Source organism: Pagrus pagrus, assembly GCF_965226575.1.
Source record: "Pagrus pagrus genome assembly, chromosome: 22".
NCBI lineage: Eukaryota > Metazoa > Chordata > Actinopteri > Spariformes > Sparidae > Pagrus > Pagrus pagrus.
The window spans coordinates 581,900-594,533 of NC_140204.1; the positions used below are offsets into that span (position 1 = coordinate 581,900).

The window sequence follows — 12,634 nt, forward strand, 5'->3', positions numbered from 1 at the left end:
TTATGATTGACACATTTAGACCACAGTGAAAAGAAGTTATCATTTTAGAAAAATCCACTTTGTATGACCTCAAAGTTTGTATTTCTATTTGTTACATTTGTGAGATTAAATATTAAAAATCACACCACATCCCATCTGCCCATTGAGAGGATTAACACAGTGTAATTTATGTGCAAAGTGGAAAAGTAGGGGGATCTCTTCTGCTTCAGTTTCATCAGCGACCAAGAACGCATGCGCAGTTTCTTCAGCCATAGCTCTCTGAACGTGTTGTGCAGACTACAGGTAGCTACAGGTGGATCTGACAGGATGTAAATGTTTCTGTGACTTCCTGTATTTTCTTTGACGGCGGCTGGAAACTGTCCGACTTGACTGCAGCTTGTTGTCAGCGCCCCCTGCTGCTGCCGCCTGGTCTCGTCCACCTTCCAGGCGAGGCGCAGTTCATCTCCAACGAGCCTAATGTCAAACATTCAGTCTGACGTTTGATCGTCAGTCATTTTGAACAGGCACAGCTGCGGTCACCTTCTCTGACATGCAGGACCCTTTTCACGCATGCGCAGCAGTGATCGGCTCGGAGCTGCTCAGAGCTCAGTCCCTCTACAGAGCGGAGTGAGGAGGAGGAGGAGGAACCGCGGCCATTTTGTGACTGCAGGAGTGAAGGCAGAGTGAAGAAGAAGAAGAAGAAGAAGAGGAAGAAGAAGAAGAAGAAGAAGAAGAAGATGAGTTCCACCAAAAAGGTGTGTGTGTGTTGTGAGTCAGGGTGTGTAGCTGTTAGCTGTTAGCTGCCGACAGACTGCAGCATCAGTGCAGGTCAGTGACGCGGTGTGACGTAGCCCCGCCTGTGAGAGCCCGGATGTGTCAGGAGGACAGAGGCTGTGGCTGTGTCCAAATTCAGGGGCTGCAGCCTTCGCGGTCCACGAGGGCCGGGTCCTTCGGACCGGTCTTTGAACGCCTCGTCCACCGTTGTTAAATGGGACGGTCCAGCCTTCGGAGTATTTCCTGGTTGCCTCACCAGATGTTCCCGCCCCTTACCCTTACGTCACGATTGTGAATGAAGAGATGCATTAAAGTCTGTTTTGGTTCAAATCTATGAAACGTGTACATTTATTTGTGTGTGTATAAAAATTAACAACAAAATGTGTCAAATCTAAATTGAATCATCAACATTACAAAATAAACATTAAGCCATTGGTGAATAACAACTATATTTACCACAGCATCACCAGCGTCACGTGTTTTAACTGAAAGTTGAAATTTGGAGGTTTTGAATATTCTTAAATTTGGAAGTTTAACATATCTGGCGTTGGATGTTACATGACTAAAAACCGAGTATAACCCCATTACTTAAATTTAAATGTCATGTCTTCGCCACTTGATGTCGCCATTTTCTCTTGCCTCCTCTTCTGTTTTGGGACTGAACAGCGGTGCGCAAAGGATCTTGGGATATGTGAGGCCACGAAGGATAGTAGCGATGCGTCCTCCAAACAGAGGGAAGGCTAGGCTGCATTTGTGGGCTGCATTTGAAGCAGCCCTCGAATTTGGACAGCCTTCGCGCAGCATTGTGACGTAATTGGCCTTCAAATGCGCACTTCGTGGGCTGCAGCCCCTGAATTTGGACACAGCCTACGTCCGAAATCACCCCCTAATCACTATATAGTGCACTATATAGTGACTACGCCATTTTGTAGTGGTGTCCGAATGTATAGTGATCAGGATATAGTGCACTCATTGTATCCCACAATGCACCGCGAAATGTAGTGAACATCCGATGGTCACTAACCGAAGCAAGATATCCCATCATGCATTGCCAGAAAATTTCTTCGGGCATTTCGCTGCATATTTCAACTGTGCGACAGCAGTGACGTAATTAACGGCGCCTGAGTGTCCGAAAGTGCTTTTTTCTTTCTGTCGATGAGCTCAATGTATAGTCCACTATGTTGGACCCCCTATATAGTGAGTAGGGAATAAGTGAGTGATTTCGGACACAGCCAGAGACTCGTGTCTCTCAGGACGTCCACACCTTTAATGAACCAATCAGCTTCATTAGTATTCAATAAAAACGACTTCATCCTGACACCAGACATCAGTTAGCATGTTAGCATGTTAGCACGTCCTGTCCCCTGTCAGTATGTCATATAAACCTGGATAGTCACTGTGCAGTGAGGCGCTCAGTGGTGGAGACGGTGACGTCATGTGACCGTGATGTCGTCTGTCTGTAGCCTAGCATTAGCTTTTTACTGCTACACATTTCATTTATGTTCATCTGTGGAGATGATTGCTGAACAGAACCTGGACGGGTCAGAACCTTGTGTTTGACACACACATTATTTTGTGTTAAAGCGCTCAGTGAACTACATCGTCTCATCGGCACCAGAACCAGCACCAACATGGAGCCAACTGGGTCAGAACAGCTTGTAAACAAGATGAACATCACAATAAACCTGCTCATAGTGACATCTGCAGTTCTGGTTCTGGTTCAGTTCTGTGAGCTGCTGATGAACAGGAGCAGCTCTACAGTGTCTCAGTCAGGAGACGACGTCACTGACGACACTGTCGTCTTTACGGTGACGTCACAGTCTGATGAGGCGTGTGATGTTTGACACAGTTCAGACAGGATCAGTGCAGACGGAGCTCTGACGGGACTCCAGCTCGCTGTCAGTCAAATTGAAAGGCCGACAGTAAAGACTTCAGTTTTTAACCCAGGAAACTCTTCACTGTGTTGAACAATCAGCCAAAACAACGACAGGTTATTATAACGGTGACTTTATGACAGAGCGTCTTCAGCTCCTCTCAGACATGAACCACATGAACCTAAAGGAGAAGCTGTGTAAAGTAACGACATGTAACGGTGATGAGTCGAGTTCAGCGTTACCACGAGCCTGAAGGCTTCAGTCAGTAACATCAGTCAGTCGCTGTCCATCTTGTCTCAGTTGAGACTGAACTTGACTGACAGATAATCAGAACAGATTCACAGTAACAACATTAATGTGATATCTGTTGCAGTTTGTAAACGTGGCAGCGATCAAGTGTTTCCTGACTGTTTTCACTCTTTCTGTCAGAACTCGAGTGTGAGAGTTTGTTCACACAGCGGCCATTTTCCTGTGACATCACACTGAGGATTTAAGGACTCTGACCAATCGTTTTCACTTCACTGCCTCCACAGTGATCAGCAACTGAAAAGACAAATAGTGAACATCTGGAGGGACGTATGTCAAAGTACAACAACATCTGATGACCTGTTAGCTTCTGTTAGACAGCAGCTAACGTTAGCATTCAACCACTTCCATGCTAACATACTGTTTGATAGTGTTTTGTCTTGGAAGTGAAACACTGCATGTAATCAGACATTAACGTTAGCTAGGACGTGGCTGAATGCTAACGTTAGCTAACGTCTTATATGTTGTTTTACCTCGATATGTCCTGATGTCCCTCCAGATGTTCGCTGTCCACCAACTTTACAGTTACAGCTGCTCGACCTCTCAGTGATGTAATGAGAACAGTTTCTCTAATACGACCTGAACTCAGCAGCACTCTGAGCACGACGTCAGAGGAAAATGGCCGCCGTGTGAATCAAGGACTTTACAGTAAAGCCCGGAGCAGCCCAGTGACGCATGAAGCCAAAAAACTTTACTTCCTGGCTGTTAAATGACCAGATCTGAGCCGGCTAACTTCAATGAAAATAAAATAATGACATTGAAACGAGTCGTGTCTCGGAGGTTGTGACGCTCAAAGAAATGTATCCACCAGTTTTACAGACGCTTCCCTCACAACGTTAGCTTGTTTTACATGTAGCGATGTCATTACACGATTTGGCCACAATGAAAACTGGCTTCAGAGTCTGGTGCTCTTCCTGGAGGTTGGTCTGCTGTTAGCCATCAGCTAACTAGGTCTTCTGCTGCTGATGTCTGTACAGATGTGTTTGTGACTGAAGGAAGAGGTGGACTCATGTTTGTTTGTCTTTATTTGACATGTGAAGGATCAGACAGGACGCTGGGGACAGAGAGAGGGGATGACATTAATATGAGGAGCATAATGAGAGCAGCACTACAGTCCATCAGGTCAACTGTGAAACATCAGCTTTTCATTTCTCTTAACAACAATTCAACTTCTCGTAAAGTTTAACATCCAAATTAAATCTTCCACAACACCTTCTGTTCCTCAATAACAGCCTTGGTAAGTTGTTAAGACTTGTTTCAGTCCACTGAAACACTAAAGTGCTTTTAATTTGAAACAGTTCCAGGAAGTGCTGTGTTTGAACTTTGAGAGGAGGAACAGGAACAGTAACGAGCTGCAGTGTCACCTGAGGTTCCTCTTGTGGACTTCAGTCTGACTAGCTGAGTGACGCACGGCACCGCTCAGCTACCCTCAGGCTCCTGCTAACGAGCAACGTGCTGCTGGTTCTGACAAATGTTGGTTCAGTCTGTTGCAGCTCGTTCACCGCACCACCAGAACCCGACCCTAGATACGGGCGAGACCAGAGGTGGAAAGAGAATTGAAGTTGATCAGATTTCAGTAGTTTGTTAGCAAACATTGAAATAATAAAGAATGTGCTCAGCTACAGATGCATGAAGACCTCACTGACTCTCCTTCTCTGTGTTTGTGTCCAGGAGGTTAAACCACACGGCTGTGAGCACTGTGGCAAGTCCTACACAAGACTGGCCTATTTGAAGGTCCATCAGAGAATTCACACTGGAGAGAAACCATACAGCTGCGACCAGTGTGAGAAAGCCTTCACCTCATCAGGAGAGCTGAAGATGCACCGGCTCACTCACACTGGAGAGAAACCCTACCGCTGCGAGCTGTGTGGGAAGAGCTTCACTCAGTCAACTCATCTTCGCAGCCACCAGCGGGTCCACAGTGGAGAGAAGCCCTACTGGTGTGAACACTGTTGGAAGTTCTTCGCTTCATCAGGTGAACTGAAGATTCACCAGCGGCGACACACAGGAGAGAAACCCTACAGCTGTGACCACTGTGAGAAAGCCTTCACGACATCGGGCCAGTTGAAGATCCACAGACGAGTTCACACCGGAGAGAAACCATACAGCTGCGACTACTGCGACAAGGCCTTCACTCAGGTGTCTGCGCTGAGCAGCCACCAACGAGTCCACACAGGAGAGAAACCATACTGGTGTGATCAGTGTGGGAAGGCCTTCGCTAACGGGAACAACCTAACGCTTCACCTCCGAGGTCACACCAGAGAGAAACCGTTCAGCTGTGACCAGTGTGAGAAGGCTTTCACTTCATCCAGCGACCTGAAGAAGCACCAACGCTTCCACACTGGAGAGAAACCGTTCAGCTGTGAGCTGTGTGGGAAAGCGTTTGGTGCATCAGGTGAACTCAAAGTCCATCAACGTGTCCACACCGGAGAGAAACCGTACAGCTGCGACCAGTGTGGGAAGACCTTCTCCTACAGTAGTTCTGTCAAGGTCCACCAACGTCTCCACGCTGCACCCACCTGAACTTTCCTGAGAGCTGAGCTGGTTGTTTCCTCCTCCTGCCTCTCCTGTCTCCTGCTTCCTGTCTCCTGCTTCCCCTCTCCTGCTTCCTGTCTTCTGTCTCCTGTCTGTACCTCCCTCTCCTGAGCGTTTCCTCTCCTGTCATCAGTGCTGACATGTTTTGTGTCAGTTTCATCTGAATCTGACGTCTCCAGGCTGGAGACTTGAGAAACAAAGATGTGGCTTCATGAAGACATCTGACAGAAGAGCTGGTTTTCACAGTGGAAACCTCAATAACATGAAACATGTACATTTACAGACTTGAATGACATTAAGTGGGACCCCAGATCATTTCTTCTCCATAGTGTAGGATAGATTAACTATACTGTACATGTTAACGCTGAAGGTTCTCAGTCATCAGCTCATGATTACTCTAAGTTCTTCAGAACTGAAGACACCCTTTGGATCAGAAGTGAAAAGTCCAGTAGCCTATGATGCAGCACTAGGAGTGGGCGACATGGGCAAAAAATAATATCTTGATATTTTTGGGGATTTTTGCGATAACGATATCAGTCTATCCTTTAAAATGTGATTGAAATTGTCTGAGTTGAAGCTTGTGTCCACCAGACACGTTTTAAGCGCTGAGAGCGCTCAAAAACTAATTTCCCGAGCACCCAGCGGTGGTAAAAGTTGAACAGATTTCAACTGGAAATGATCTTTTTGTCCTCCGTTTCCTACAAGGCGAGTAAGTTGCAAGAAACATGAACACAAGCACGTAGTCCGCCATTGTTGTTGTATGAGACATCGCGGGGTTCAGAGGTGGAGGGGTGGGGCGAGTCCTGCCATGCTGTAGAGAGCGCTGCTGCACGTGTATTCAGTGGATGTGACGAGTTTCCACGTGTTTCATTATTTTTGGTGAAGTAATTTAAATACTCGATAATGGAAATTTGCACATCGTTAAAACAACAATGACGATATTATTGCAAACAGGGTCCGAAATTAACACCCGCCAAGCGCCAATGGCGGGTAAATTTTCTGTATGGCGAATAAATGTTTGTACCACAATAGCACGTAAAATTAAGCGTCTACTGCGTTTTGGGACGCACACACACACAAACACACACAAAAGTGTGTGAAAGTCTCAGATGCTGCGAGGGATGAAATTTCCCTCCGCCTCTGATGCGCCTCCGGAGGTATCAGAGGCACATTACTGGCGAACCGAACCAGTGTGAACGGATAAGCCGGCGGCGCGGAGCGAGGGTGTGTCGATCTGATGGTGTTCACTGTCTGATAACTAAACAGGTCCATCACTCAGCAAAATATAGAGAAATGTCCCACAAAGCAACGTTACAGGACCAAACAACAGCAACGTAGCTAGTAACTGGTCGTGTCTTTGGCAACTTATATGAGGAAAAGATACCGCAGTTATTCGTGGAGAAGTGTCTGTCCGACTTACTCTTAGTCACATTTCTGCCCAAAAAACAGCGTCTGTCCCGGCAAAAACCTTTAACTCACCAACTGTTTGTCGGGTGACGGTCAGCCCTCCCGATGGAGACTTCAGTGAGCTTTCCCCCATGAACAGCCTCCCTCCCCGCGAGTGAGAGTCAGACAGCGTCCAGTTTACTGATGGTGATGATGTAATTATGTAATTTAGAGCGAAAAACGTAACTTTGTCACCTTCCAGGATGCTTGGTGGGTCAGGATCTCATCACTACACATTATAACAGGTTATAATACATGTTTAGATTAACAGCTGGACACGGGGAAACACGCTGAAAAAACACACGTCATCACCATGACGCGTACCGTCACGCATCCTCTGGAGCCGCGGCGCCGGCTTGCTGTGTGAATTACACTCTGGTTCACGTTTTACTCCGGAGCTGCTCGGCTCGGTGTGAACAACCAGCGGCGGAGAATTGGCGAACCGCCGCTGCGGCGATAACGCTGACTCTGTGTGAAAAGGCCTCGGCTCTGGTGATGAGCTGTTCGGTGTGACGCAGTATACCAAAGAAAAAACCCAGACAGAACAATTGATAGATAGATTTTCTTGCTTTCACTCCTATTGATAGCAAATACATTCATCAATATATTAAAAAGAATTACGCTTCAACTTTGCTCTGGCCTCTTCTTTAAGTTTGTATTCAACATAATACTTTATGAAATGAAATTAATGTTTATGTAACACAAAAAGGCAATTTATTATTTTGGCCAGTAAAAAATATGCTTGGCCAGTGGATTTTTTCATCTACCAGTCCACTTGGCTGGTGAGTCCAAAAGTTAATTTCGGACCCTGACTGCAAACAATAGATATCGCCCACCCCTACACAGCACCCAGAGTTCTCGTGTAAAGTTCAGTACTTCAGTTTCAGATGCAGCAGCTGTGCAGTAAGTTAGCTGAATGGTTCCTCTGGGCCTCCTGGCAGCGTGGTGCTCCTGGGTCCTGGGGCAGAACCTTCGGGTTGAGTCTCCAGGTCCAGGTCTCAGTGGCTAAGACCTGGACCGACGCTCTCCGTGCTGCCTGCTGCTGATGGGTTAGATGTAGACTACCAGCTCCTTCACCTGCAATGCTGATCTGAAATGGATCAGACAAGATGAAGACACAGGAACTCTTTACTGTGAAGTCTCTGGAGTGAACACAGACACAAGGACCTCTGACCTCTGACCTCTGGAGATGAAGGATGTCTCATTCCAACAACCACTTAGTTTTGTCTTCAGACAGATGCAGGCATGCAAACAGGTCAGGGCTGAAAAAGGTGAGAAGGATATTGGGTGGGGGGCGACATCCGTACTGCACATCCTCCCTTTTGAAGAACTACACAGCTCAGCTGTCTTCTCCCTGGACTGGAGGGTGTACTTGACCGTTTGTATGGCATTGAATGTTTAAATGTTCATGTTTCCACTTCTATGGTCAATGACCTCATTCATCAAGCTAAAAGAAGACTCGACTCTGGGTCCATGAAAGATGCTGTATACATACTGTATCCAACGTCACCATTTTAGTTGACGAAAAGTCTTGGCATTTTAGTCTAGTTTCAGTCAAAGAAAATCCAAAGTATTTTAGTATAGTTTTAGTCAATAGTCTTTTTTCAGTCTTTGAAAGCAGATTGACAGTAATGTTAATCACAATGAGTCTAGTCAAACCACTAGATTCATTTTAGTCTTTTTGCCACACACACGCCTCTAGCGTTATGGCGGTGAATTGCAAGTCCGCTGCTCTACGCTCCCAGGTATAGAAATCCATATCCGCTCCCGCTCCGCTCCGCAACACCCCCCCCCCCCCCAAAAAAAAAAAACATTTTCTCATCGGTTCTACACGATTCACGTGGATGACCTATTTTGGATTCAAAACGGCGAATTTCGCCGAAAGGTGAGAGATTTGCATGCCTGCAGATGAGGTCAGCGGGGACGGACTGTTGGACGTCTCTACATCGTGTTGATGAGCATCATCTCTGCTCCTCTCCTCTCCCTCCCCCCAGCAGTGGTCTGACATGTAGATATAATGTCTGATGATGATGTTGGAGTTCAACTGCTGCAGAAACTGATCATTGCATGATGCCACATGGTGATGACTTAAAATACAGAGACAACCCAAGACCCAGTGAAACTGCTGGTCATGTTCTGTAGATGTTCTCCAGAGTTATATGATGTAACGATGCTGAACACCTTCAGTTAGCTTTGAGATCAGTCATCAGTTGGTTCTGGTGCAGAACACATGCTGGGTCTCCTGGGCCTGGGTCCACCACCCTGATGAAGACAGACTGGCTGCTTCTCTGAACCCACAGTGCTCAGTGTCCGGCTGTCACCATGGCAACCGATGATCAGAGTCAGCTTCACAGGAAGTTCAGCTCATCATCAGCCCGTTCATCACCACAGAACCGTAGAACCGGACCATCGTGTGTTCTGAGAGTTGATGCACAGCTGATTCTGACATGGTGTTTGTGGAGTTAATGATGTCACTAACTGTCAGAGGATTCATCCTTTCAGCAGCTAACTGACATGAATTCATGCGGTCATCCATTCTTCTGCGTTCAGGCTCAGTGGGTCTCATTCATCATGTCTCAGGAGTTCAATAAAGGTCTTGAGTTAAGTTGTGTCTGTGTTCTTCACGCTGGTTGTTGTTTGGTGTTGATGGAGTGAGTAGAAGTGTGTGTTGCCCCCTAGAGGCTGAACGGTGTCATCACATGGAGGCTAAAACACAACACAAGTATTTTAAAGTGATCTTCTAGAAGAAACATGATGAATGTTTGGAGCAGGAATGTGACAGCTCATCTCCTCACAACCAGCAGTGGTCAGTAGGTGAGGAGGACTCACCCTCAGGGTTCTGACACTGTGGTTTAAAAGCTTTCCAGAGAAACATCCTCACAGCTGCAGACTGAACTTCACGTTGGCGAGTGACCTTCAGAAACTCACCAGCACAGACGTCAAACTCTGTGTGTTGCAGTCCATCATGGTCGGTTCTGGAGAGATGTTGATGATGAGGAGACTGAAGACATGAATGACTGAAGCAGAGCAGGTCCAGATCACCACACCAAACATCCCAGACCTGGACCCCCCACGTACCTCCTGCAGACCCTTCATCACCTGCACCTGCTGTAAACATCATGTAGTCTGAAGGTTTGTTCAGCAGCTGTTTGAATGATGTGCATGAAATGTTGAGAAGAAAACAGTTTCCACTTCTGCTTCATGTTGTAAATAACTGGATCAATCCATGTTCTACAGAATTTATCAGTTTTCAGAACCTGTTTGTTACATTTAGGTTGTAAAATGCTTCATTGAGCATGTTCATGTTTTTCATAGAGAAGACTGAGCTCGTTAATTAATTAATGTAACCTCCAGCAGACAGAAGGTCGTAGGAGGAGACACCAGAGGACCAGCTCGTTCAGGAGGTGTGTCGTGTCTTCTGAGGGAACGTATTGATTACCAGTGTTAATTTTGTCGGCTATTTTTCAATTTAGTTTTAGTCACATTTAGTCAGCTTGTATTCTTTTGTTTAGTCACATTTTAGTCTAGTTTTAGTCAATACACTGCAAAAACAGCCCTTCTAGAAAGAAGTAAAATATTCTTATATTCAATCAAATTATCTTGTATCAAGCAAAAAAAGCTTACCCCATTGGCAGATGTTTTTGCTTGATACAAGATAATTTGATTGAATATAAGAATATTTTACTTCTTTCTAGAAGGGCTGTTTTTGCAGTGTATTGACTAAAACTAGACTAAAATGCCAAGACTTATTGTCGACAAGAATTCTTAAAATAAGCCCAAATTTCCTTAGCACAGAAAGACTAAAATGACTTTAAACTAGACAGAAAATCTTAAATTAATCCAAATTCTTCTAAAACAAGCAATGAAAAAACACTAATGTAAGATAAAATTACTCAAAATTAGATTTTAAGTCTTCACTACATTAAATTTAAGAAATCTCATTGTCTTTCCGCTATGTCCCTATTAGGGTCGCGGGGTGTTGCCGCTTTTATCCCCCCTTTCGGGGGGTTACGGGGCTACGGGGGCCAAATGCAGCTCTCACAGGGCGAAGGCCAGGGTACACCACTGGATGAGACGCCAGTTCATCCAGTCCGCCCAGGGGAGCCAGGGTTCGAACCAGCGACCTGCTGGTGGATGGTCACCTGCTCTACCCACTCAGCTACAGACAATATAAATGACACCTTAATCTGGGATTGATAATGAGCAGAAAAGTAGTTAAAATAAGACATAATTTCTTAAAACTGCATAACAAATATAAGTGATGTTGTCTTAAATCAAGATACCAAAACTTTCTCATTACATTTTTTTAATTAACTTTGCAACACAATTGCTCAATTCAATACCCAAAAAAGGAGCACTTCACTTACACGTTCCAGATCCACCATAATCCAACAGATTGAAAAGCCAGTTTTGATTTGAACTTCACTATCAAAATAATAAAACATCAGTTATTGTAGCAGCATACCATTGCAACTAAACATAATGATAATAATAATAATAATAATGAAAACCTTTAATTGTCCTTGTTTCATGGCATTCTTAAATTGAGACATTGTTCAAATGGTCTTACTCTTAAAATAAGGCAACTAATCTTGTTGCCCCACTGGGGTTTATCGTAAAACATTTTTATACTCTGTTTCTGGTTCACTCTAGCTCAAAATTAGCTGGAATATCTTATCAAGAAAAAGTAAGGCATACTTTCTTAAAATGAGATATTTTTTCTAATGCAACATGCTTGACAAGATTAATATTCTTTTTGGACAAAAAATAAGACTTATTTTCTTGTTACAAGGCTTTTTTTACTTTCTTGAAATTCCTTTTTTGCAGTGTAGTCTTTATTTAGTCTTTGAAAGCAGATCGACAGTAATGTTAATCATAATTGATCTAGTCAAACCACTGAATTCGTTTTAGTCTTTTTCTCACTCATCTCACAAGATTCATGTCATTATTACCTGATGAAGCAGCTCCACATGTTGAATGATTAGGAATGCTACGCTGCTAGAGGAGCAGCTGCAAAGACACGTGTTGCTGCTTTCTGTCGGCCTGTACCACACCGATGTGAACCACAAACACTGCTGACGTGATGTCTGAAGTAAGATAGGTGATAAGTTGCCAAAGATCCAACCATATTTTCTTTTTTTAAGCAGGTAAATCGACCCAGATGAAGCTACGACATTTCAGGAATATTAAGTTTTATCAGGCAGGAATACATTTATTGAAACACGTGAAATTACTCTGTAGCTCGTTTCACCAAAGAAGCTGTTTGTACTCGCTGCACTTAGCACAGAGCACCGGTGTTGTGTGTGCTCCTCAGTCAGGCACGCACACACGCACACACACACACACCCCTGGCAGCAGCGCAGGAGGAGAAAAAAACTGACGCGCATCCAGTGAAGGCACTTTTTGGATTGTAATTTAAAAGTCTGTGACGAAAAAAGAAAGAGACATTTTATTAAGTTTTTATTTGATTAAGTAGATTTCATCTCATCTTTTTTCGTCAACAAAAAATGTTTGTTAATTTCTTCACAGTCAGTGTTTCAGGACATTGATTTCGTCTTGTTTTTGTCACGAATAAACCATCGTTGACAAATATTTTTCGTCTCGTCTGACGAAATTAACACTGTTGATTACTGATTGATTTATCAGACTCACTCCTGTAGATTCATTGAAGGCTTCACACCTACAAACTGGACTGTGTTGACACATCAGGAGAACCAGAC

General features: G+C 44.6%; 1 protein-coding gene across 1 annotated transcript; it reads left to right on the forward strand.

The window, feature by feature from the left end:
• Positions 1 to 231: 231 nt before the first annotated feature.
• LOC311251785 (uncharacterized protein) lies at positions 232 to 7,542 on the forward strand (the record flags this gene model as incomplete). The annotated part of the gene is made up of 3 exons (XM_084344428.1): positions 232 to 308; positions 575 to 734; positions 4,605 to 7,542. 3 exons carry the CDS (start codon positions 232 to 234, stop codon positions 5,454 to 5,456), a joined length of 1,089 nt encoding a protein of 362 aa, XP_084200554.1. The 3' UTR covers positions 5,457 to 7,542.
• Positions 7,543 to 12,634: the final 5,092 nt, after the last annotated feature.